The sequence below is a fragment of the Saccopteryx bilineata genome, chromosome 6 (genome assembly GCF_036850765.1).
Source record: "Saccopteryx bilineata isolate mSacBil1 chromosome 6, mSacBil1_pri_phased_curated, whole genome shotgun sequence".
Taxonomy (NCBI): Eukaryota; Metazoa; Chordata; class Mammalia; order Chiroptera; family Emballonuridae; genus Saccopteryx; species Saccopteryx bilineata.
In genome coordinates, this window is record NC_089495.1 from 150,149,211 (window position 1) to 150,176,003 (window position 26,793).

At 42.6% G+C, this 26,793-nt stretch overlaps 2 protein-coding genes across 8 annotated transcripts in view; one reads left to right on the forward strand and one right to left on the reverse strand.

Annotated features, from left to right (window-relative positions):
- Positions 1 to 4,305, forward strand: part of KLHL29 (kelch like family member 29) — a 295,222-nt gene extending 290,917 nt beyond the window's left edge. For 2 of the 3 annotated variants that reach the window (XM_066236180.1, XM_066236181.1), the window contains exons 13-14: positions 16 to 160; positions 2,122 to 4,305. In XM_066236180.1, the coding sequence (XP_066092277.1) occupies positions 16 to 160; positions 2,122 to 2,305 (329 nt within the window). In that variant the 3' untranslated portion in view covers positions 2,306 to 4,305. The remainder of the gene's footprint in view (positions 1 to 15; positions 161 to 2,121) is intronic. The other variant, XM_066236179.1, reaches the window with a different exon arrangement.
- An 18,738-nt stretch (positions 4,306 to 23,043) lies between these two features.
- Positions 23,044 to 26,793, reverse strand: part of ATAD2B (ATPase family AAA domain containing 2B) — a 164,116-nt gene continuing 160,366 nt past the window's right edge. For all 5 annotated transcript variants that reach the window (XM_066234023.1, XM_066234022.1, XM_066234020.1 and 2 more), the window contains one exon: positions 23,044 to 25,702. In XM_066234023.1, coding sequence (XP_066090120.1) covers positions 25,661 to 25,702 — 42 coding nt within the window. In that variant the 3' untranslated portion in view covers positions 23,044 to 25,660. The remainder of the gene's footprint in view (positions 25,703 to 26,793) is intronic.

Consider the following 26,793-nt stretch of genomic DNA (forward strand, 5'->3'; position numbering starts at 1 on the left):
CTGCTCTCCCCACAGACAACAAGTACGCTCCCGCTGTCACCCTCAATGGCTTTGTGTTCATCCTGGGTGGGGCTTACGCCAGAGCCACTACCATCTACGACCCAGAGAAAGGGAACATTAAAGCAGGCCCGAACATGAATCACTCTCGCCAATTCTGCAGGTGAGCAGGCTGCAGCAATCCGGCCAAGGCCGGGAAGGAGGAGGAGAGGGAGGGACAAGAGGAGAGGTTTAAGCACAATGAGTGACCACCATTCACTGACCAAAGCAGTCCTAGGCCCAGAACAGCACCCCCTGCCCGCCGCAGGTGTGGGTATTAGGGGCAGCCACCCTCACCAAAGGCCAGCCCTGTGGCTTTGACTGACTCCGTCTCAAAGCCAGAGATGAAGGGCTTCTGACAGGGAGCAGGCCCAGGTCCTCAGGGCCACACCGTCTCTCAGCAGGAGGTGAGACAGTGCTGTGAGGTCAGCTCTCCCCAAGACCACTTGCCCCATTGCAGACAGGAGGCAGTACCAGGCCAGAGCTGTGCAATGCCCGACATGGGACAAATGGCTTTTTGGGCAATGTTCTAACGGTATGATGATCCTGATGGCCTTTTGGAGCTGGACCTTGCAAGTGGCACCTGGAGTCTGAAAGCTGACTGGGCAGAAACACACACGCACCAGCCCCGCCCCGGGAAGAGAGAGGCAGAGGTCAGAGTGTGTGGTTCCCAGTCATCCTAGCCCTGTGGTCCAGAAAAATTAAACTCCCCTGGCCAGTGAGACACAGATCTTGCTCCTCTACCCCACTTTTCCCTGGAATAATAGGAACAAGGAATAAAAAGGAGCCTCAGACCCCCTTGTTAGCGTTTCCATAGCAGGTTCCTCCTGAAGACGTTCCGTGCCCCTGCAGAAGTAGTCACCAAGTCCTCAGTACATAAAAAGCCTGAAGTACTTGCTGAGTGCCCACTGTTTGTGAGGCAGGCATAGCTTTAAAAAAAAAAAAAGGAAAGCTATAATCTTCTACTGACCTGTCACATGACCTTGGACAAGGAACTTTCCCCCTCTGGGGAAGTTCTATAAAACAGGCCATTGGACGAGACAGCTGCTAAGGGCCTGGTCACATGAGGATTCCAGCCTTACTTTCCTGTCACATCCTCTAATTAGTGGCAATGTGCAGGCCAACTCTGACTACACCCCCCACTGGTAAAGACAGTTGGACTTTGAGCAGGGCTGTGGGAGGACTCCTAACCTCATCTGAGACTCAGAGTGGGTTCAGGAACTTAACGCCTGAGGGGAGGTGTAAGCTGAGTCTTGCAAGAAGAGCAGGGAAAGCATAGGCCCCAGAGGGAGGAATATGCAGGCCGTACAGCATGGAGCAATTGAGAGAGAAGGCTGCTCAGAAGTCAAGACTGGCGTGTTCTGTTCAAGGCTCAGAATTTCAGAATGGGTGAAGACTTTCAAAGGGTATCTATCTGTTCAGCTTCAGGGATAGCCAAGGAGACATGGCCATTCGCTCAAATGAGAGAGCAGTGCAAGCTAAAAACGTGCATCTATGTGACAAGGTGGCTTCCAGGCAGGCAGGGAGGACATGCAGAGCTCACAGGAGGGGCCACTGAAGCAGGACCAAGCCAATGGCGGCACACAGGGTCCACGTGGTCACCCTGCAGAGAGCACCCCGGGCCTTGGCAGGAAAGGGTGAAAATCGTAGTCAAGGGGCCAGTTATGACTTAGGTCCATATTGTCCTGTCTGCTGTCCCGTGAGTCATGTTTCCAGCTTGATTTCAGCAGTAGGCAGGCTCCATGTGGGCAACAGGCGTGATGGGACTCTGTGCCCCGAGCTGGGAGCCTGTACACAGAGGCTGTCATCTCTAGCCATCTCCAGTCAGTCCGGTGGGTCCAGGGCACCCAGAGTAAGTGTCACCCACAGCTCCCAGGGTAGTCCAGCAGGGCATCCGAATTGGCTCCAGAGGAAAGATGTTTTTCTTACACCAGCGTGGGTCAGAGGCAGACAAGCACAGCGAGATCCCATATGCCTTTTGCAAAGGAGGAGAGGCGGCCTGCGACCAGGCAGGGCCTCGCAGAGGCTGTCTCCGGTCCGACACAGAAGTCCAGCAGCTCACGCTCTCCCTGCTTTTCCTGACAGTGCTGTGGTTCTCGATGGCAAGATCTATGCGACAGGGGGCGTTGTCAGCAGTGAGGGACCGGCGCTGGGCAACATGGAGGCCTATGAGCCCGCCAGCAACACGTGGACCCTCCTCCCCCACATGCCCTGCCCTGTGTTCAGACACGGCTGCGTCGTGATAAAGAAATATATTCAAAGCGGCTGACGTCAGCAATGCCCACACGAGACTGCGAACAAGTCTGGTGAGGCAAGTACGACTCACAATGATCAATTTTCAGCAACACCAATAAGAGGCCGACAGACACAATCAAGGAACTCACTGCGCTAAACATTCGAATACTTTCTACATTGAATGTAGAGCATCGTCCCTGCCTTTGGAGGAGACGGGGCTCAGCGCTCCGAGCAGCAGGAACCGGGACGTCCAGCGAGCGGGGCCTCGGGGCTCCGGCAGGACTTGCTCTGAACAGAGGCGCTCACTCTGCCTGGTGCAATAGAGTCTTACATATTTTTCAACTGAGAGAGAGAAGGTGATTTTTTCCTTCCTGCAGAGCAAGCTTGACCCCCTAACCACCATTGATCAGTTACCCTATGACAATATTGGGTGTCGAGCTCTTGGAATACAATCAAAGTGTCCTTACCACTTTGATTCCTACTTTTGTTTTTAACCAATCTACACTTCCAGTGGACGAGAGAGAAAAAAGGACAAGGCTGTACAACAGGGGGCTGAGGAGGCTGCTGGTCCCCGCCAGGCTGAAGAGAGAGGTCCAGCGCCTGTGCAGAGCCGGGTGTGGCGGGGGCCGCGCTGCGGGGGCCGCCAGAGGGATGGCAGGGGGGAGCCTTCGTCCGTCACAGGTCTCCCACGTTTTTGCCGAAGACAGACAAGATGACCGTGCTAGCTTTCTCTTATCCAATATGAATTATTTAGATTTCCAAGGCATTTTCTTGATAAACAAAAGGCTATTTTTAAGTACTGAGAGGAGGCCACGGGAGGGAGAAGGCGGGAATTCCCAAAGCTCTTTGTAGGCGGTGCTGGAGGGGGGGGAGATTTGCTCTCATTTTTCTATGTGCAAAATAGAGGAGCTCTCCTGGGGGCTGGGGGTGGGTGCCCCCATTTTATTTTTAGAAAGAGTAACTCCCAGACAGCCCCAAAAAGCTGTACCTCCTGGGACATTGTCAAAGGAAGTAAAAAAAGAAACTTCTGCTCTAGAATGAAACACCGATCCAGCTCCCTCCATGAGGTAAAGCTGAGGACCCAGGCTGGGTAGGAGTGGAGGAAGAAGGTAGGATCAGTGTCTACAAAGCACAGGAGACTATTTTTGATATTTATAGCTATATATTAAGGCACCTGCCACAAGAGCTCTCAGGATGGGGACAGCCTTCTTACACCGAGCCATGACAACTAAGGGACTGAGGGGCATGAGCAGAACCCCTCTCCGCAGAGCATAGGAACCCGAGAAGGGGAAGCCAGGAGGGAGGTGACACCGTGGCTCAAATGAGAAAGGCCTTCCCGCCAGTCCTCAGACCCTCAAACCTCACACAGTGACCAGTTTCCATTCCAGGGCAAGTGGAATGCCATCGCCACTGCGCTGTGTCAGTTGAAGTTGGTACCAAATACGCATCTACCATTTTTATATCTGGAAAGTCAACTTGCTGTCATTTCATGATAAAAAATAAAATTAAAAAAAATTAAATTACTTATAAGGAAACAAGGACAGGACACGCTTTCCATAGTTCAGCGTTTGATGACACAAACTTCCAGCTCACGCCAGGCGTCAACTTCTAGCACTCACAAGTGTGGCTCCCTCCCGCCGGGACAAGATGCCGAGCTTCGTTATGCAGTTTTTAATATTATTTATTCTTTTAAAAAAGTAATAAGCACAAAACTACATACATTGTATGTCATTTAAAGTATTTATGTCAAACAGGGTGCAAGTGTGAACCCAAGGACTGGAGCACAAATTTCTAACTGCCCGGGTCAGGGCTAATGTTAGCATTGGGGTGCGTCTGCCTCCAAAGGAGGTGTTAATGGTCAGCAAGACTCAGTACAGATGACATGGACATGCTGTTTCTCTCCTCATCGATCACACTGGAGCAAAACTGGCTATTTCTGTGAATGATATAAACAGGGTTCTCTGTAATGGTATTGTACATAGTATATGTTTATTGTTAAGTTCTTGTTATAATAAATATATTTATAGATCTAGACTCGGGAGTCGGTGTGCTCTCTGCGCGTGCCTCCGTCCTCGCCATGGGGACGGGAGGCCCCGGTGTGGGCCAGCTGCCAGGCGCTGTCCCAGGCTTCTGTGCACATCTGGGTGACTAGAGAGGCTCAGACTCCCTAGCAAGGGAACGGAGACAGCTGACAGGAAGCCCAGAGTAAAGCAGTGAAGGTCAGTGTGGACGGGGCCTTGCAGGCAGTCTGGAGTGGGATCTGAGGGCCTCCCTTCTGTTGTAAGTGACGTCTCACTGTGCGTGGGCAGCGGAGGCACTGCAAAGTTAGCTTCCCATGGGTCTAGCTCCCCTGTCTGGGATCATTTTGGGGGGACTATGCCAAAACCACGTGGCAACTCCAACTTGTCAGGCCGAGAAGAAACGCAACATGCTTCCTCCAGGAAGAACAACAAGGTCTGGCTTCCATCCTCAATTTAGACCAGGTGGCCTCCCTGCCTTCTGCCGTCACGCCCAAGGCTGTTCTCTAATGTGGCACGTAGGTGGACTTTGCTAAGGGCACCGCTGCAATGCTTCCCAAGTAGAAAATGTAAACCACTAGATAGGACTGCACACCCTCTTGCAGGGAAAGAAGCTTAGGTTAGTAGGAGAAGGTAGATTTACCAGCATTTCTTAATCCCCAAATCTCACCAAGACCTAATTTCTCTTTGCAAGAAAAAAAAATCTGAAAAAGATGGGCCATGGCAGGTGAGAATGGGAGTCCAGGGAACCTGGCGGAGGCCTTAGGATGAGGGGACGCTGTACTTGCCCAGTGAGTCTCTGCAGTGCTGTCCTCAAAAACATCAGTCCTAGACCAAAGGAGGGAGAATGTTGAGAGGCGTCCAACCGTGATGTGCTGAAGTTACAACCTGTCATAAAAGCCAAGCAATAGGTTTGTCAGCTCCTTCGCATCTCGTCTATTTTCCTAAATCAAGGGGAACATATTCTCTGGGTCTCTCTGAGGAGCCTGTGTCCTTTGGACTTAACTCTGGGGTAGTAAGCAGGTTACATTTTACCATAACAGACATGTGTGTCCACTATGTTAGGAGCCCACAGAACCACAGGGAGTCTCTCTCCTGTTGGACTCAAGGGACTGCCATCAGACCTAGTCTGGACCGTGAGAAGGTTCACTGTGACAGCCGCCAACAGGAGATGACTCACAGTGTGTGTGTGTGTGTGTGTGTGTGCGCACGCGTGTGTGTGGTGTGTGCGTGCGCGCATGTACACGTGTGTGGCAGAGAGTATTTTTAAAAAACTCATAGCCAAGATAAGTCAGGAAAAATATTTGCAGTTCATATGACAAAGGATTAATATCCTTATTAAAGAGCCCATGTAATTCAATAAGAAAATGTTAAGTGATTCCAACTGTGAAATAGGTCATAAACAGACCCCACAAAGAGAAAACATTGCTAATAAACATTACACAAAAAAGTGCAACCCTGGTAGTTGTTAAATAATGAAACTTAAAATAACAAGGTAACATCTTCACCTACTGAATCAGCTTACCAATGCTAACAGTAAGTGGTGGGAGGGGACTTGAAGAACTGCTAAGGACTGGTGAGTCACCCCCACACACACAACACACAAGTCGTGCAAAGGGCTTTGTAAATGGAATGGCCCTCTTAGGAAGCAATGTGTCAGGTGCCATGTATCAAAAGCCTAAAGAGTACCTGACCCAGGAAATCCACTTCTGGGCATCTAGGAAATAATATAAACTCTGGGTAAGTCACAGAAGAACAACTCCCATTTATTGAGACTCTATGTCAGACTCCTTGCTGAGCACTTAAAGCTTGGAATCTTCCCAGTTCTTCAAGACAGGTGTGAAAGACATGCAGCAATATAGAAAACATTAGATGGGGGGAAAAGCAAGATTTATATTTGGATATGATTGTGGTTATGTACGATATATATCTAAAAATAGGTTCACATTCTATTCGTTGTACTGATGGGATTGTGATGACATTACTTTTATAATAAAGGTAACTATTTTATTTTAAGTGGGGAATGAGGGATGGAAAGTAATCTTTCCCTATAGTCTGAAAAATTGTCAAAGATTATTTCCTACTTTGGACACCATAGCAATGGAGACATTAGGGTTCAGAGTAAAATAAGAAAGAATTACACATAAGAAAATGATTGCTAGTAATAAGCAAGACTTATTTTTAAAACCTAAAAGTTAGGGGTGAATGGATTATATATTTCAGTCCCTGAGAGAAAATGATCATCAAATTATTCTCTGTGTTGCCTGACTGGTGGTGGCGCAGTGGATAGAGCAGCAACCTGGGACACTGAGGTCCCAGGTTCAAAACCCCAAGGTCACTGCCTTGAGCGTGGGCTCAGCAGCTTGAGTGCAGGGTCACCGGCTTGAGTGTGGGATCACCAACATGATCCCGTGGTCACTGGCTGGAGTAACGCTGCACCCCCGATAATGCACATATGAGAAGTAGTCAATGAACAATTAAAGTGATGCAACTACAAGTTGATGCTTCTCATCTCTCTTCCTGTCTCTCCCTCTCTTTCTTGCTAATATATATATATATTCTTTGTGTTCTTGGAAGTTCAAGTAAGATAAAAAAGACAAAATGAAGGAGGAAAAATTTTAGTTCAACATAAGGATACATCTATGAGCGCTAAAACTCGGTAATTAGCGAGCAGGATCTATATTTATATAACATAACTGCACACATTATCTCCTTTTATCCTCTCAATTACCCTCAAAGGCATAGGGGCATCATCTCCACTCTTCAAAAGGAAAAAGTCTCAGAGAAGTTAAGGGACTTGTGCGGTCGCAGCCATGCCATGCCCCAGTGTCCTCCATACGCTGGTACAGAAGATAGTTCCCACCTCTGCACAGGGGCGGCCTCAGGTTAAGTAGAGATTTAGGCTAAGGCACATTAGTATTCAGGCCCAGCTCAGGGAGAAGTCAGAAGGCCTGGGCCACATCATATGGTCTCTCCAAGCCTGTCTGCTGTTGTCTCGCTCTTATGACTCCAAGACTAATCTTCCTCCTCCCCAGCCTATCTCACTAATCTCAAAGAGAATTTTGTAATGTGATATTCTGCTCTGGGTTAGACACAGTCCTCTTAAGAGGCAAGTTTTGAAATGCCTGCTAAGAGTCTCAGCAGCACAGTGGTTTCCTCCAGCTGAAGGCTTGGCTTTACCCAGGAAACGGGGTCGGGGGGTGAGAACCCACTAAAATGTCAGACCACCCATCACTGTCTCCTTTGAAACTCCTCCCGTGAGTCTTCATCGTGCAAGGACGTCTTCTGGAGTTTGCACCGTTCTTGCCACGCACAGCTCCCGGCCTGGGAGAGTCAAGGGGAGAGCACGCTGGCCCTGGCTGGCAATCCTTGGCCCCGGAGGGAATGTCATGACCTTGGCACCCCAGGAGACAGAGGAGAAAGTGCTACCTCATCATACTGAGCATGCTCAGCTGTAGCTGTAGAGGACTTCACCAAATTGCTTTTTTGTGTGTGTGTGCCAAATTGCTCTTAAAAGCATTTATCAGCCCTGGCCGGTTGGCTCAGCGGTAGAGCGTCGGCCTAGCGTGCGGAGGACCCGGGTTCGATTCCCGGCCAGGGCACACAGGAGAAGCGCCCATTTGCTTCTCCACCCCTCCACCACACTTTCTTCTCTGTCTCTCTCTTCTCCTCCTGCAGCCAAGGCTCCATTGGAGCAAACATGGCCCGGGCGCTGGGGATGGCTCTGTGGCCTCTGTCTCAGGCGCTAGAGTGGCTCTGGTCACAACATGGCGACGCCCCGGAGGGGCAGAGCATTGCCCCCTGGTGGGCAGAGCGTCGCCGCTGGTGGGCGTGCCGGGTGGATCCCGGTCGGGCGCATGCGGGAGTCTGTCTGTCTCTCCCCGTTTCCAGCTTCAGAAAAATGAAAAAAAAAAAAAAGCATTTATCATCCTGCCATAATCAATGTGTATGGGAGTGTCCATTCCCCTGCACCTCACCAATACTAAATATTGGCAGACTTTAAAATTTTTGCTAATATCACACATGAAAAATACTTTTTGGCCTCTTGTACCACTATCTGTAAATTTCCTTTATATCTTTTGCTAGTTTCTTGTATGTTTTTATTTACTATCAAGTTGTGTTTTATTTATGGGATCTCTTTATGTCTTATGACCCTTAATAACCCTCTCTCAGTCATATACACAGTAAATATATATTTTCTCCCACTTCATCATTTGTCTTTGAAATTTTGTCCTTCATTGTAGAGGATCTTAAATTACTATGTAGTCAAATCTAGCTGTTATAGTTCAGAATGGTTTCCTTTACCCTGAGTATATATTTTTTAATTCTCTTATATTTATTTTTATCCTACTATTTTTTTCCATGTTTACTTCTTAAATCCACTATCCTGAAATGTCTTTGTGTAAATGCAAAATAGAACACTAACATTTCCCCTCACTCCATGGATCACCCATTGATCTGGTTCCCGTTAATTAATCTTTTTGATTTGAGATGCCAACTTTGCCTGACCAGGCCGTGGCGCAGTGGATAGAGCGTCGGACTGGGATGTGGAGGACCCAGGTTCGAGACCCCGAAGTCACCAGTTTGAGCGCGGGCTCATCTGGTTTGAGCAAAGCTCACCAGCGTGGACCCAAGGTCGCTGGCTCGAGCAAGGGGTTACTCGGTCTGCTGGAAGCCCGTGGTCAAGGCACATATGAGAAAGCAATCAATGAACAACTAAGGCGTCACAACGAAAAACTGATGATTGATGCTTCTCATCTCTCTCCGTTCCTGTCTATCTGCCCCTGACTATCCCTCTCCCTGACTTTCTCTCTGTCCCTGTAAAAAAAAAAAGAGAGAGAGAGAGATGCCAACTTTATCTTCTATTATTCCCATAGATATAAACCTGTTTTTGGTCTATTAATGCATTGATCTTATTGCCTCTCTCTCTCTCTCCCTCTCCATCATAATTTTATAATAAATCTTGATATTTTCTATGGCAAATATCATCTTGTAATTATTTTTTAGATGTAATTTTAAAAAACTCCAAAAATCTCTAGGTTATTTTGAAGTTTTAACATCTTCTAAGTAAATTTAAGATAGGTGTTATGTATTCTTTTTGAAGCTTAATCCTGTTGTTTTCTAGTTTTTTGTTACTACTGTAAATGGGCTTTTTTTGCTCCATTACATTTTCTGTTCATTAAAAATATTTATATATTTAAAAGTTGTTGATTTCTCTGTTTTTTTGTGGTGTTGTTTTTTTTGTTGTTGTTTATTTGTTTGTTTTTAAGTGTTTTCACATCTGGGTCAAGGAGCTAACTCAAATGAGGACCCATCTCCAAGAAGTCCACCTTTTCCGGGCAGCAGACATAAGATCACCCAGTACTCTGTGTTCACCCGAATGCAAAACGCCGGACTCTGCTGCCCTCTAACACTGGGCCGGTCACTTGAGTGTCTTGCCTTATGACAGGTGAGGACACTGCCTTTGAGTGGATCATACTAAAGAAAGACTACATTCTTGGCAGGCAAGGGACATGTCCTCCTTCTGCGCCCACAGAACACCTCACCCTGATAAGTAGTGACAGATTACCCAAACTCTGTGGCGGCAGAGAAAATGTGTTCCGTTATGAGACGTAGAAGCGCAAGGCCTCTGCTTCGTGCACTACGGCCACCGTCCATGTTGCCCACAGAGGACTACAGCAAGCATCGTTTTTGTTAAAGGGGCCATGTTTACTATGTACACAGAATCCTTCCTCCCCCCGAGAGGCCAGCCACCGCTCCGGGCGAACCCCTGCGCCAGGGGGCCATTGCTGCCCTTTCTCTCTGGGGTTTTGGCTCTGGGGACCCTGCATCCCCAGCAGTGAAACTCCATCACTGAGGCACTTCAGTTCACCCTGCATTCTCTAAGCATCTTTCCATCCGCCTTAAGCCCTCATCGCTCCTCACCTTGGTTCTTATCATAGCCTCTTCCTTTAACATCACAGCTTTATCAACATACAATCCACCTATGATAAAATTCACCCTTTTCAAGTGTATACAAGTCAGTGGTTTAAGTCCATTCACAGAGTTGAGCAGTCACCACCACTAATTCCAGAAAATGCTCATCCTGTCAAAAAGGAACCTGTATCCGTGGGCAGTGGCACTCCCCCTCCCCTGCCCCCAGCCCAGGGCTAGCCCTGATCTCCTTCTGTCTCTGTGGGTTTGCCTATGATGGACACTTCCTGGAGATGGAATCATACAGGGTGTTCTTCTACCTCGGGCTTCTTTCACTTAGCATCGTGTTCTTAGGATTCGTCATGTTGTAACATGCATCAGTACTCCATTCCTTTTCATGGCCAAATAATATTCCACAGCACAGATACAGATATATAAATATATAATGGATATATATAAAAACAGATATACTTTGAATATCCATTCATCAGCTGATGGACATTAGGTTGCTTCTATATTTTAACTATTAGAAATAACACTGCAATAAACATTTGTATACTATACAAGGTATGAGATTAAATAAATTTGGGAAATGCCGAGTTTAACAAGTTTAAACGGGTTTCTTTACTATAAGATTTCTCAGAGCCAAAAACAGACTAACATTCACCTTAATTTTATTATGTATGAGGCAGTATTTCAAACTTACTTGGCCAAAAATCTAAAAAACTTTTCTTCTCCTCTAAATTATGATAACAGTTCAAATAGTCACATGGGATCCTGGGATCAATATGTCTGCTCATCTTTAGAACTGCCAAAATATTTCTTTAGAAAAATTGACACATTTTCATATGGTAGCAGAAAAAAACAAGATCAGTACTCTTTAAAGTCAATAAAATCCTTCTGCATACAGAAAAATGTTTCACCATAATTTTCTAAGTCCACCAAAGACCTTAGCATCTCTATTTAAACAGTAATGTTAAAAAACTGGGGAGAAATGGAAATAAACAATCACAAAACAACTGCTCTACACAACAACTAAAATACCCAACCCACATGGGCCCTGATAGTTGCAAAAGTGTGACCTGACATTTTCTGAAAAGATTCTTGGGAATTTTGTGCTTTGTTAATTTTGAACAACATGAAAATCTTCTCAACAAGTCAGCTGTAGCAAAGAACAGAGAACACGATCACCGTCCCATCAATATTTAAAATTCAAAACATCTACATTCTAGTATTCTCATTAAAATAGCATAGTAAAACAAAATCATTCTATGTAATATTTGTTAATAGTGAGACAAAGTCTCATCCATTCCAGCAATAAAAGCTTGACTATGTGAAGAAAAAGAAAAGAACAAGCTTTTTATTAAAAAGATCTGTTGCTGTTTTGTTTCTGTAGAGATATAAGTTCAAACAATGTGGAAATTAATGCAAAAACATTCCAAAGCTGTGAAACTGATTTTTATAATAGTGTGACAAGCAATTATCCGTTTCTTTGCTACAAACTTCATTTTAAACTATCTTATTAAAGGAATTTCTTTATTAAACTGTGGTAAACTACAGGGCTGACAGCTTACTGTTTTCTTTGAATACATGAAGTATTTGAGACTTCCTACTACAAATAACCTTTCTTTCAGTAACATATTAAGTACAGTGTTACTTGGGGACTGTCACATTTCTTTTTTAAAAAAATAAAAAACATTCTGTTTTGCAAAGTCTTGTTAAAACACTTCGCATTCATTAAAGTGCTAAAACAGAAATTTATAATTAATTTCCAACACTTTCTCAAGGAATATTAAGCTATACGAAAAATAACTATATACAATGTTTAGAACTGATGCTATCTCTTATCAAAATGAATGTCACCTCACTGCCACCACATCGTGTAAGAAAAGCTCTGCACTTTCTGCAGAGTGCTGCAGACACACAACTTGGGCTGCTCATGTGTTTTTTTGTTTTTTTGTGGGGTGCTTTTTTTGTGTGACAGAGACAGAGAGAGGGACAGATAGGGACAGACAGACAGGAAGGGAGAGAGATGAGAAGCATCAATTCTTCATTGTAGCTCCTCAGTTGTTCATTGATTGCTTTCTCATATATGCCTTGACAGGGGGTGGGGGCTACAGCAGAGCAAGTGACCCCTTGCTCAAGCCAGCAACCTTGGGCTTAAGCCAGCGACCTTGGGCTTCAAGCCTGTTACCTTTGGGCTCAAGCCAGCAACCATGGGGTCATGTCTATGATCTCACGCTCAAGCCAATGACCCCGTGCTCAAGCTGGTGAGCCAGTGCTCAAGTTGGTGAACTTGGGGTTTCAATAGCCTTTCTATATGCCAACAATGAAACATTTGAGAATGAACTCAAAAGAATAATCCCCTTCACGATTGCAACAAAAGAAAATAAAATACCTAGGAATAAACATAACAAAGAATGTAAAGAACTTATATAATGAAAACTATAAACCATTGTTAAGGGAAATCGAAAAAGATATAATGAGATGGAAGAATATTTCTTGTATTTGGTTAGGAAGAATAAATATAATCAAGATGGCCATATTACTCAAAGCAATATACAAATTTAATGCAATTCCCATCAAAATTCCAATGACATTTTTTAAAGAAATAGAGCAAAAAATCATCAGATTTATATGGAGCTATAAAAAACCCTGAATAGCCAAAGCAATCTTAAAGAAAAAGAATGAAGCTGGGGGCATTACAATACCTGACTTCAAACTATATTATAGGGCCACGACAATCAAAACAGCATGGTACTGGCAGAAAAATAGACACTCAGACCAATGGAATAGAATAGAAAACAAAGAAATAAAACCACATATATATGGTCAAATAATTTTTGATAAAGGGGCCAACAACACACAATGGAGAAAAGAAAGCCTCTTCAATAAATGGTGCTGGGAAAACTGGAAAGCCACAGGCAAAAGAATGAAACCCGACTACAGCCTGTCCCCGTGTACTAAAATTAACTCAAAATGGATCAAAGATCTAAACATAAGACCTGAAACAATAAAGGACATAGAAGAAAACATAGGTACTAAACTCATGGACCTGGGTTTTAAAGAGCATTTTATGAATTTGATTCCACAGGCAAGAGAAGTGAAGGCAAAATTAATGAATGGGACTACATCAGACTAAGAAGTTTTTGCTCAGCAAGAGAAACTGATAACAAAATAAACAGACAGCCAACTAAATGGGAAATGATATTTTCAAACAACAGCTCAGATAAGGGCCTAATATCCAAAATATACAAAGAACTCATAAAACTCAACAACAAACAAACAAACAATCCAATAAAAAAATGGGAAGAGGACATGAACAGACACTTCTCCCAGGAAGAAATACAAATGGCCAACAGATATATGAAAAGATGCTCATCTTCTTTAGTTATTAGAGAAATGCAAATCAAAACAGCAATGAGATACCACCTCACACCTGTTCGATTAGCTATTATTAGCAAGACAGGTAATAGCAAATGTTGGAGAGGCTGTGGAGAAAAAGGAACCCTCATACACTATTGGTGGGAATGTAAAGTAGTACAACCATTATGGAAGAAAGTATGGTGGTTCCTCAAAAAACTGAAAATAGAACTACCTTATGACCCAGCAATCCCTCTACTGGGTATATACCCCAAAAACTCAGAAACATTGATACATAAAGACACATGCAGCCCCATGTTCATTGCAGCATTGTTCACAGTGGCCAGGACATGGAAGCAACCAAAAAGCCCGTCAATAGATGACTGGATAAAGAAAATGTGGCACATATACACTATGGAATACTACTCAGCCATAAGAAATGATGACATCGGATCATTTACAGCAAAATGGTGGGATCTTGGTAACATTATACGAAGTGAAATAAGTAAATCAGAAAAAACCAGGAACTGCATTATTCCACACGTAGGTGGGACATAAAAGTGAGACTAAGAGACATTGATAAGAGTGTGGTGGTTACAGGGGGAGGAGGGAGAGGGAGAGGGAAAGGGGAGGGGGAGGGGCACAAAGAAAACTAGATAGAAGGTGATGGAGGACAATCTGACTTTGGGTGATGGGTATGCAACATAATTGAATGACAATATAACCTGGACATGTTTTTTTGTTGTTGTTTTTTTGTGGTTTTTTTTGAAGCTGGAAATGGGGAGAGACAGTCAGACAGACTCCCACATGCGCCCGACCAGGATCCACCCGGCACGCCCACCAGGGGCGATGCTCTGCCCACCAGGGGCGATGCTCTGCCCCTCTGGGGCGTCGCTTTGTCGCGACCAGAGCCACTCCAGCACCTGGGGCAGAGGCCAAGGAGCCATCCCCAGCACCCGGGCCATCTTTGCTCCAATGGAGCCTTGGCTGTGGGAGAGGAAGAGAGAGAGAGGAAAGAGGGGGGTCGTGGAGAAGCAAATGGGCGCTTCTCCTATGTGCCCTGGCTGGGAATCGAACCTGGGTCCCCCGCACGCCAGGCCGACTCTACCGCTGAGCCAACCGGCCAGGGCCTGGACATGTTATCTTTGAATATATGTATCCTGATTTATTGATGTCGCCCCATTAAAAAAATAAAATTATTTAAAAAAATACATTCAAAGCTTGCTCTGGCCAGGTGGCTCAGTGGATAGAGCATCGTCCCAACACACTGAGGTCGCAGGTTCGATCCCCAGTCAGGGCACATACGAGAAGGAATCAGTGAGTGCACAACTAAATGGAACTAAGTAGAAAAATGGGTTGATGCCTCTCCCTCTCAAATCAATAGAAAATTTTAAAAAAAATTCAAGGATTGTCACATACTAAAATACAAATATCTCTAGCCTGGTCCTCCATAACAAGACCCTAAACTATGTGTACAGTTTATCTTTCATCACCTTTTCATATACATCTATTTTTACATTTTTAAAAGACATTTATCTATTAATTATAGGGAGCGAGGGCAGAGAGAGACAGAAAGAGACAGGAACATTGAGCTGCTCCCGTATGTGTCGTGACCAGGGCTTGGACCAGCAAGCTCTGCACTTCGGTACGATGTTCTAACCAACGGAGCTAACCAGCCAGGGCTATTTTTACATCTTTGATTCTAAATTACTGTCTTCCCAAACAACTCTTTGACCCCTACTTCTTTCTCAAATCATTACAACCCATAAAAATGTTGGCCTTTTAAATATAATATTTACTTAGCAGCACACTAGCAATTAATCTATAATGCTGTATATTTAACAACACTGTTGTCATGGATACCTGAACGGAATGGTCATACACCTCGCTTCCCTAGCTCCCGCAGATGAACAGTAGGGGAAAGCCAAGATTAGCTTTTTATTTAATTTATAAAAGATAACACATACATAAGAAAAACTGAGTTTTTTACCTGCTTTACTCACCTTTCCCCCCAGTCCAGCCTTTCTCCATCTTCCTTGGCTTGAAGCTCATCAGAACTAGAAAGGAAGGATTAGCATCTTCCCCTGAAATCATGCTTCTTCTTTTAATCAAAACACTAATTTGAAAAGGTTTTAGGTAGCCAGAATTCCAGAAGGAAATAGAAATTCCAGTAAGAAAACCGGGGTATCTTCGGACGTTGGGTGTGTAGCCTTTCGGATCTACCTCGTTAGCCATTAATAGGTAGACCCATTAACCCAAATGGTTCTACACAGACCAATCGTTTCTGTTTCTGAAACAAGTGCTGTCAGGAAAACAGGTGGCATTAATAGAAGTCAAAGAAAAGAGAAGGCCTGACTCCATCACCTCCAAGGGCTGTACAGATAATTGTTGCTCCTAAAGGAAGGAGAAGCCATCAGTGCAAAATCATCCAAAACCATTTCCCTCTGAGTTCCTGTATCTAATAGACTGGCCCTAGTGAGGGGAAAATGAGGCTTGGAGGGCAAAGGTGGCAATAAACATAGAAGTACACATGAATATTCAAAAGTATCAAATTCATTTGTAAAAACAATTTGAAAAGGAAGGCATTCCCACTAAAGAGACTTTTAGTCAGATAACCAACCAAACTACAAAGTTTCAGGTCAGTTCATATAAGATCAGTGATATTAAAGTAGCCAACATTTAGTCAACTTTGTGCTTATTATTTCTAACCTATACAACTGTGTCCCAGGATCCGGCTGGTCTCACAAGGGAGCCCCAATGTTACCATAGTAGCTGTTCCCTGTTGGTCTGAAGGTTACTTCCCAGGGAGGGCTCTGCTGTTCTCCTTTCTGGAGAGTCTTGCCCTCAGTTCTATCAGCAGCTTTTCAGTCCCCCTGTTCTTCAATATGAACAGAGAGTCAAGAATGACCAGACACTTGAGAAAAGCTCTAACATTGTACAGGGGCCAAAACAAAAAGGAAAAGCAACTTGGAGATCAGACTCCATGCAGGGAGAAGAAAAACCAAGAAAGAAAAAAAAAATCAGTATCTTCCAAGAGATGAGCTGACTTTTGCATTTGTGAAACAAGAAGAAAATGATACTTTCAACATCAAGAGAACAAAAATAAAAATTAATATAGAAATTGAAACTGGGAAGGAAATCGAAGATGGTTGAGAAAGGCCAGTATCTGAATTAACAGTGGTTCTAGAAATAGAGAAAGAAGAGAACACAGGCCAGCCAAGCATGAGGAAACAACTCAGGGAACTTTCTCAGAATGCAGGGACATGAGCTCCAGAGTGGAGAGGCTCGGAGTCCAGCACAGACGAGCCCCCAAGACATGTCTGTGACATTCCATCAGAGAAAACGTGAAGATTCTAAAACCTTTAGGAGAGGAAAACAAAATGAGGACATGGGGGGGGACTAAAAATAGCCCTGGAGTTTCAGCAGCAACAAAGGACGTAAGTGACAGTAAGAGAAAGGAAAAGGATGCTATTGAGGGAGGTCCCGAGAAGATGGCCGTGCCACACCTAAGGACACACCAGCGCACACCTGGAAACGGCTGGAATGCTTCAAGGGAAATTTTCTCAAAAGGATGAAGTGCTGGAATACCTTATGTATTAAAACACTAAGAAGAGTTGGACTGCTGGGGACAAATTTAGGTGCAAACCAGCAGTAATACATATAAAGTAGGCAAATAAGGGCAATTCATAACAACAACAAAAAGTAGACAGAAAAACTAATCATAGTATGCTAAATAGCTCAGCTGTCAATAGTTTTTGTATAGTCAAAATAATGTAAATACTGAATAATGATTTAATGAAAATTATAACCAATGGGGAGGATGAGTAGAAGTGTGAGAGTGTGTTAGAGACAGGTGTGACCATCTCTTCCATGGAAGGAAGTCAAAAGAGAATGGTAAAACCCAGCATATGAGATAGTAGCCATATGAGAATATCACTTAGAGATACTCTCGTGCTAAAATAACCAGTTAGAGGTATAGAGAATAATTGCTTCTGGGGAGAATCATAAATTTCTGACTTAAATATATATATATATTTATATATATATAATTTAAAGCAAAATGTAAAAAAAAAAAATAATTCCACTTCTGACATTTTTAAACTCCCAAACCATTTTTATGGATACATACAAATATAATAGTTGTAATAATTAGAGTAGAAATGACTAAGACTTATTGGACACTTTGGTCCTGTTTTAAGTGCTTTACTGTTGTTGACTTGAAGGCTCACGATAACCACGGTGTGGGCTTGCTGTTATCACAATCCCCCACCTCAGAGATAAACTGACGCGCAGAGAGAGGAACGAGTTTGCTGCCTGTCACACAGCCAGGAAGGAGCATAATTAGGATTCAAATGCAGTCTGGCTTCAGCACCCATCCTATTACTTTCTCAAGTAATGAATTAAAAATACAGGAAAGCTGTTCATCCCAGTCGTCCAAGTGGGTCCCTCTGGGGAAGGAAAGAATGGGACTGGGGAGGGTAGGAAGGAAACTTTGACCTCACCTAGATTTTTTTCTGTAAGAACTGAAGTATGAAAAACTGTTCTGGATGGTGGACACATGCACATTCTCTGCAGTAGAGGCAGTCCCGGGGTTATGAACAAGACAGATTCTGTAGATTTGTGCTTAGGTTGAATTTGTATGTAAGTTGGAACAAGTACATTCACCTATTAAATGCAACTTAGACAGTTGTTTGTCTTAACATAGCATTTATTTTTACCTTTCTCTGCATATAAATACTTACACATTTTCAAACCTACAGAACCTATTTTGTTTGAAACCCAGGGATTGCTTGTATTCTATAGTTTTAAAAATATTAATAGGAGAGAAAAAACTGAGTAAGGACCAATGAATTTGTAACTCACCTAATAACAGATCAGTTAAGAATCCAAGCTTTGAAGTCACACAGCTGCGTGACCCTGGGCAAGCTGCTGCTCCATCTCTGTTTCCATTTCCCCTCCTGGTAAGTGGGACTAACAACAGTACTTATCTCTCAGAGATGCTGTGATAGCTAAGTGGTTCATTCTGAAAACAGTACCTAGCTCTCAGATGTTCGCTGCTATTACTACTACCCTACTTATGGTCACCCTACCACTGGCCACCATTAGGTAATGTCCTCTAGACTGTAAGTTCCAAGAGAACCAGGCCCTTGCTGTCCTGTCCTCAGCTATAACTTGAATGCCAAGAGCTGTGCTTGGCAAGCGGCAGTGGCTCAAATAAATGTGTTCAAAGTGTTAATCTGTGGTGACATGGAACTGCCTGTACCTCTCCTGCTGTTGTCCTGCTAGGTCACATCCCTGGCCACGGTCCTGTTGTCCCTCCTGCCTGGAAGGCCTCTGCCATCTTGATGCTTCCGCTCAGCGTCAGGTCTCCCAGGGAGGCTTCCTTGAGGCCGGGCGGCACGCTCCTCGTCTGTGCACATCTAGTGCCTTATGCATAACTCAACAGTGTGCAACACGGGCCACACCGTCCTGAGGGGCTGCCCACCCCAGAAGCAGCAGTCAAGCATAGTGATTCAGAGCATCCACTCTGGAGCCAGATGGCCTGCGTTTGAAGCCTGGCTCTGTGACCTTGGGCACATTACTTTAGCCTCAGTTTCTTGATAATAACACCTATTATTTCACAAGGTTCTGGACTAAAAGAGCCTGTGCTTGTCTTTGTGAAGCAGTCCGAGCAGTCCCTAGAACCTAGCAAATGTGATGTATGTTATAGTATAAAAATCTTGTTGAAGACAGACACAATGTCTTGTCCATGTTTACATTCCCCCAAATTCATGCCTGCCACTAGACCAAACTAAACGATTATCGCCCTAAATCACTGCAATGAAGATGGAGAAGGGGAAATGGGTATGAGACATGTTGGGGGGGGTTTAATAGGACATGCTACATGAATAAGATGGACCATAAAAAAGATAAAATTTGCCTGACCTGTGGTGGCGCAGTGGATAAAGCGTCGACCTGGAAATGCTGAGGTTGCCAGTTCGAAACCCTGGGCTTGCCTGGTCAAGGCACATATGGGAGTTGATGCTTCCAGCTCCTCCCCCTTCTCTCTCTGTCTCTCTCTCCTCTCTCTCTCTCTCTCTCTCTCTCTCTCTCTCTCTCTCCTCTCTAAAAATGAATAAATAAAATAAAAAAAAATAAAAAAAAAAAGATAAAATTTATGATGACGTCTAAGTTTCAGGATTTGGATACTTGATGGATATGGTTCTAGTCACTAAAATGGGAAATACAAGAACAAAGACGAAAACGGAGAGTTCTTGGCATAATTTTAACAACAAAATGCTTCCCTCAATGCCTAAAGAAAGAACACTTTAAAAAGATCATCTGAACCCTGATCAACCATGACAGAAATGTGGTATTACTTCTAAAAGAATTTAAGCTCCATGACGACAGAGACTTTTTCTGTTTTGTCTGCTTGTTTCCAGTAACTGCGACAGTACCTGGCACATAGTAAAGAGTTACTATATTATTTGTTGACTCAATAAAAGAATGATTTAGGTAAATTTCAGCTTTCACATCAATTAAACCAAAAAAGAATTAAATAAGCTTCTACTATGTGTCCAGCAGTTTTAAATTCCTACAGAAAATACAGAATAAGATACTTCCTTTCTATCCCTTCTGTATAAATAAATTGCCAAGTTTTGCATAATACCAGTAATTTACATTCATGCAGTACAAAATACAGCTAAGTTCTAGGAGGAAAGATCAGCACAGGCTGTCACAGCAACGAGGTTTATTGGTGTTGACTCTAGGCCTCACCATGAAATAAGGATGATTTGAACAAGTCAAAGTAAAGATATTCCCAAGTGACAACTGAATAAAGTGATATGATGTAATAATAAGGTCCTGAGAAACTAAGAAAAAGTTTTGGTAAAGTGGAGCTTTGACTCTAGAAAAGCCAGAAAAAGGGAAAGGGCAAATAAAACATCAGCTCTCTCTGAAACTTGATCTCCTTCTCCCCACTACTAAACAGAAGAAACCAGCTCCTTCTCAGAACTCTGAACACTGTGCTCCATCTGTGACAGCCTATCCCACTGAATCATTACTGCTGGTCTACGCACCCCCCCACCCCCAGCAGACCAGAAGCTACCTAATGACAGAGACTGTGTCGTCTATGTGTCACATATGCCAAGCAGAGTGCCTGGGACATAAAAGACATAGGATGTGTGGGGGAAAAGAGGAACTTATATATATTTTTAAAAGTCAACAGATAGGTTTGCAGGTGGTAAGGCACAGGGATAAGATGAAGTAGATATTTCAAGGTTATTGTGAGTCCGATGCAAACTAAAGCTGGAAAAATAAACCCAACTTCATGTCCAGAGCCGTAAAAACTTGACTGAGACTCAAATGCAATTATAAACTCCTCATCTAAACATTCAAATAAGAATTTTCAAAATGTTTCCCAGATTCACCCTCAGCAGTCTCTGATACACAGGGACACCTTGTCCTACTGCGCTCGGCAGATGCTGTATTTTTACAGCTGAAGGCAGGACCCTCCGCCAGCAACAGACAACTCGCTGGAGGTTCAGATGTTCAGCGTTTCTTAGCAATAAAATATTTTTAATTGACATGTAGTGTTTTTTTAGACATAATGCTATTATACACTTAGTAGACTACAGTATATATAGTGTAAATATAACTCTATATGCACTGGGAAACCGAAACAACTCATGTGACGGGTTTTACTGTAATACTGGCTTCAGAGCAGCGGTCTGGAATGGAACTGCAACACTTCCGAAGTATCCCTGTATATACAGTCAAAAGTAAAAATTACACAACCTGCAACACTAAAAAATAAAAAAACCAAGTCTTCTTCAAATTCAACCAGCCCCTTTTTACTGAGATTAAAAGTAAAAATTTAGGCCCTGGCCGGTTTGCTCAGTGGTAGAGCGTCGGCCTGGCGTGCAGGGGTCCCAGGTTCGATTCCCGGCCAGGGCACACAGGAGAAGCGCCCATCTGCTTCTCCACCCCTCCCCCTCTCCTTCCTCTCTGTCTCTCTCTTCCCCTCCTGCAGCCAAGGCTCCATTGGAGCAAAGCTGGCCCAGGTGCTGAGGATGGCTCCATGGCCTCTGCCTCAGGCACTAGAATGGCTCTGGTTGCAATAGAGCCATGCCCCAGATGGGCAGAGCATCGCCCCCTGGTGGGCATGCCGGGTGGATCCCAGTCGGGCACATGCGGGAGTCTGTCTGCCTCCCCGTTTCTATTGAGGAAAATTACTATACTAATCTTGGAACGTAGAAAGGAATTTCAGAGTAGACAGCAAAAACATGGGCGGTCTAAAGCCAGGAACACTCTGTTTACTTGAAGCAACAAGCCCTTCAAATTCTGATATGAAATCTCCATATTTAAATTCCATGTACTGTTCTAAGTATACTGATAACTATGTGATGATCAAAGGGAAACCACTATAAAATAAATAAACCATCCTGCCCAATCATCTACGTAGCACAGTCCTTCAATTAAGTAACCCAGTTACTTTTACACAAAATTTAGCCAATCTTCAACTTAAATTAAAACCACACTTTCTCAGTACAAAATATTTTAGCTAAATAGACTCAGAGCTACTAAAACCTAGAGGAAACATAAACTTGTTGGATGCTTAATAAACAGCAATATGCCCTCGCTGCAACACCCATGAATTCGGCAGGGAAAGCTACTGCATTGGCAGCCAACAATCATCATAATTAAGCTACAGGAAGACATGTTTTTCTTGTCATCTTTATTCAAGTATTTCACAGCAGTTATATTACAAATTACAGTAAATGTTCAAAATTCCAGAATTCAAAAATTAAATAATTTACTTCAAACTAATGTAAAATGAAGTCAAATGCAGAACATCGATTTAACACAATTCTAAATTAAACTACAAACCCAAAATAGACCATAGTGAAGTCTGCTTAAATCTACAAAGTAGACACACATGACTGAAACCAAAGAGGACTCCCAAAGTCTAAATAACCGAATGTACAAAATACAAAAGATGCGGTACAAGCCCAAATTCAAGCTTACAATGTGATTACAAATGATAATTATAACAACAATGGCATTCAGCTACGGGACTCGACACTGACGATACTGAATAGCACCATAGCTGAACCAACTTAATCAAAAAGTGGGAAGATAACACCATCCCACTCTCTAAAAAGAAAATCCAGTAAAACCTACAAATACATTGGCATATGAGAAAAATCAAGTCATGAAAGGACGTAAAACAAAATAAAAATAAATTTAATCACAGGTGAGATTCAAGCTCAAAAACACAATGAATTCCACAGCCATCAGTTTCAATCCTAGTGTGGTTCCATCATCTTCACGCGGCTCCCACGGTCCCCACAGCTGCGCATTAGCTGTTGCTGGGCTGGGCTGCGATACAGAGTTTACTGATCTGAGAGCAAGGTTTTACACAGGAGCTCATCATTTATAATGCTCACAATAGGAAATAAGAACAGAGGTCAATTTCTACATATTTTTGCCAATGCTATACAGCAAAAATGAAGAACTTACAGAAAGGTAAACAAAGTCGAGTCCACTTGAATAATTTCACAAGCTGCTTTAAACTAGAGAACCACCAGATATCTGTAAAATAAGCGAAACTGGTATAGTGTATTTCTTTTGGGGGAAGAAGGGGCTGGAGGAGTTGGTACAATTTCAGCTCATTTTTCTCCCCTTGGCATTTGATTGGCTTTCTCTTGAAGACCTAAACTGTTCAAAGTGGCAGTTCCTATCATACTGAGTTTGCCTCCGATTTCTCCATCTATATTAAGGTTAAAATTTTTAAATATATATATATATAAAAAGAAAGAAAAACGTGATCTTTTGGAAGCATTTTAATGCTGAACATAAATAAATTTTCCTTGTCAAACTCACTGATGGCTAAAATCTTAATAAACTTGTACAAATTTAGTAACCTACTAACAATATGTGCGTTTTTATTTTTCCTTTCACAAGTGCTGCTGTTACTTGAACAGAATGCTTCTGAATTAGAGTAACTGGAATAAATATTTAAAAAAAAATAGTGCAGCAAGAACCTGAGACTTGCAAAAAACCCTTTTACCAGAAACTTGCTACAAAAAATCTGCTACATCTTATTTCTTCATCAAATCTTTAAATTCTGTAACAATTTCCATCAAAATACAAAATGCTAATGTATTCGACAGTAAAATAGTCTGAACTGGTATGATGGTAATAAATACTAAAGAAAGCATGATAATCCTTCCAATAATCAAATAAGAGGTCTCAAATAACCTCCCCTTTAAAATGGTTCATCGTTAATCGCACTTGCCCACCTTAAAAATACAGTGTGTCTACATGGGTAGCATCTTGAATTATATGACTAACTGGATATTATGAAAACTTTAGACTAGGTATAAAGAAAACAAGTGGCATTTTTCAAAAATTAAGGTAGAATTAGAAGGCGTAGGATGTTAATGCAAACACAAAGAAGCACTTAGGATTACTGCAGTAGCCCGTGGCCCAAGTGTGCCCAGCTCGCCTGCATCCAGCACACTGCAGCGGCAAGGCAGGCGATAAGTACCTTAGCTTCAGCATGTAAACGGTGGCAAAGTGATTACAGGACACTGTAAAACACAAAAAGCTGAGGTAGCTCAGTATCTCTGCAGTAGTCCAAGACCATTTGCTCTAACTAAAACCCGAGCTACATGTGTTGCATATACCAGAAAGACACGCCTGCAGCTGACAGCTATAATGAATGAAGGTATCAAGCCAACTTGTCAAAATTTTCTACTTCTTTTTGTTTAAAAATCATCTGATAAAAAATGTCACTGTACTCCCTTTGCCTTTTGCAACTGCCTAGACTGTGTCTCTAAATTTGTAGAAAGTTTTGTAAAATTAGTAACCCATAATTAATTTTAGGTTAGTACAACTCACAGAAATCACTCAACAGATCCAAAATGGGTTCCAATCAAAATGAATAGTTGTGAAAAGGTTAAGCTTAAGGTAAGGGATTTAAATATTTAATACTATTATTCGAAGGACCACACCCAAGCTCCCTCACAAGAATGCTTTAGAAAACGCATCTGACAGAGCTTCTGACAAACTGGCCATTTGGCAAGCTCTGGCTTTAAAATTAAACAGTAACAATTCACTCTCAGTGACAATCATTCTTCTCTGGGAACTCAAACACGAGTAACTAGTAAATTGCCACTGACAGAAGAAACAATGTCCTTATTTTCTGGTCATCACTGTCAGCAATACAGAAAAGTGTACAGGTTTTTGGTGGACTGTGGATTACTTTGTTGTTGTTTTATTAAGTGTTTTTAAAACAGAAACAAACCATTCAGGAAAACGTACCCTTTTAATATATTATGTGGCTTACCAAGTATCTTGGTTGAGTTTTTGAACACAAGATAGGCATTTTATACCAAAATACTGGTTGCCTCTTAATGACACCGAGTATCAAAACTTCTTTTTAAGGTTGTGATCTAAGAAAAGCTTCTAGTTCACTTGCTACAAACAAGCCCATCCTCCTTTTGTTTAGCCTTATCTTTCTCAAATGAATAAAAAGGCACATTAAAGGCAGTTCAAAAGAGCCTAATCTAATTTCATCCAGTTTCTTCAGTTTCCCATTAGAATATACCATAGCCAACTCTTAAACAGGTTTCAGTCCGTTACCCAGAGGGAAAAATAGACACAAATGCAATAAAAGGGGTAGAAAAGAGAAAAAACAGAACAGGTTGCCCACTGTTTCAACACTCCACCTCGGTTAGAACTGCCCCCTCCGGGTTCCTCCTGTTTGCTGGTCTGCTCCGCTTCCTAAGAGAGAAGCTTCCGAAAGAGAGTGCACGAGAGAGGAGCAGCGAGAGCAGTTTCTGTAGCACCAAAATCTCCAATCTGGGGGGGTTGTATTTTTTATTTGTGGAAAATACAACATGTTTCTGAAGTTCGGTTTGGTTCTTGTAGGCTGGTTGGTTTCAGGTACCTGAGACAATAGCACCAAATTCAACAGAGAGAAAGAATGAGGGAGAGAGCACTTCACACCAAGGCTCTGCACGGAATTGGTGCAATTTGAAATTGAATGGCTCAGAAGACTGCTCTGTCAGGAGCAGGTTGGAGAGGATAAACCACTCATCTTGAAAAGTTCATAGGAATGTCTCAAACATATGAACTGTTCTTTCCATCTCCTATAAGGGGAAAAAAAAGTACGTGTTAAAGGAAAGACGAGTTACTATGTGAAAATTCACTCTAACTTTCTAAAAAAAGAATTTTAGATACAAGTTAAGCTTTAAGTATCTTCCTGATTACAATAATACCATCACTACTCTGTAAGAGTATCTGCCCTACACTTTCAATGCCTCCCATTTTATATTTAGGCTGATGAGGATGATGCTAGTAACACTCGAAGAGTCCTTATTATGCCAGATATTGTACTAAGAAATATATATGTGCAAATAATTTGTCACCTAATAAATTCCTTACTCATTTACATTCAACTAATTCCCAAAGCAAAATGAATGCACTGAGTACAGTAAAACTTGTCCCAGAAGCAGAATATACCCTGATCCCACTGCTACTCACTCCAACCAGGGATCAGAAAAAAAAAATCCAGGAGTCACTGCCATCACTACCACCAGGAATGGCACTGACTGTTGATTCTGCTAGAGGTCCCTCCCCTCTCTAAAGAAGGCCTCTAGATAACAGGGTTCCAAGCGCCACACTCAGAGTTGGATCCCTGCTGTCGAGTATTCAATTCATTCAAGCTAATCACATATCAACAAGATAAACAAAGAAGTTCTAGAATAAGGGGGAAAAGTAAGAACTATACTCCACACATTCCAATCAGATGGGCAAATATCAAATATATCTAAGACATGTATTTGGTTTTCCACCTCCAAAGATATTATAATCTACATTCTATAGAACTAATAGGCTATACTAACAGATTACCACCGATCAAAAAGTTCTTTTACATGATCAAAATCACTCCTGCTAAATGTCTTATCATATATAGCAGGGTAGGAAAAAAGCCAGTTTGTGAAATAGTATACAACACGATCCTAATTTAAAATACATATTCACATACTTACACATCTTATGTACAACTAGACATTTTTAAAGGATGCAATTTATTCCAAAAGATTGACACTAAGTTTCCTCTAGATGGGAGAATGTGGGGGATGTTTTTATTTTCTCACTTGTGCTTTTTTCTATTATATCTATATATTATATAATGACAGTATGATTCATAAAACTATGACTTATAAAAATGCGATTA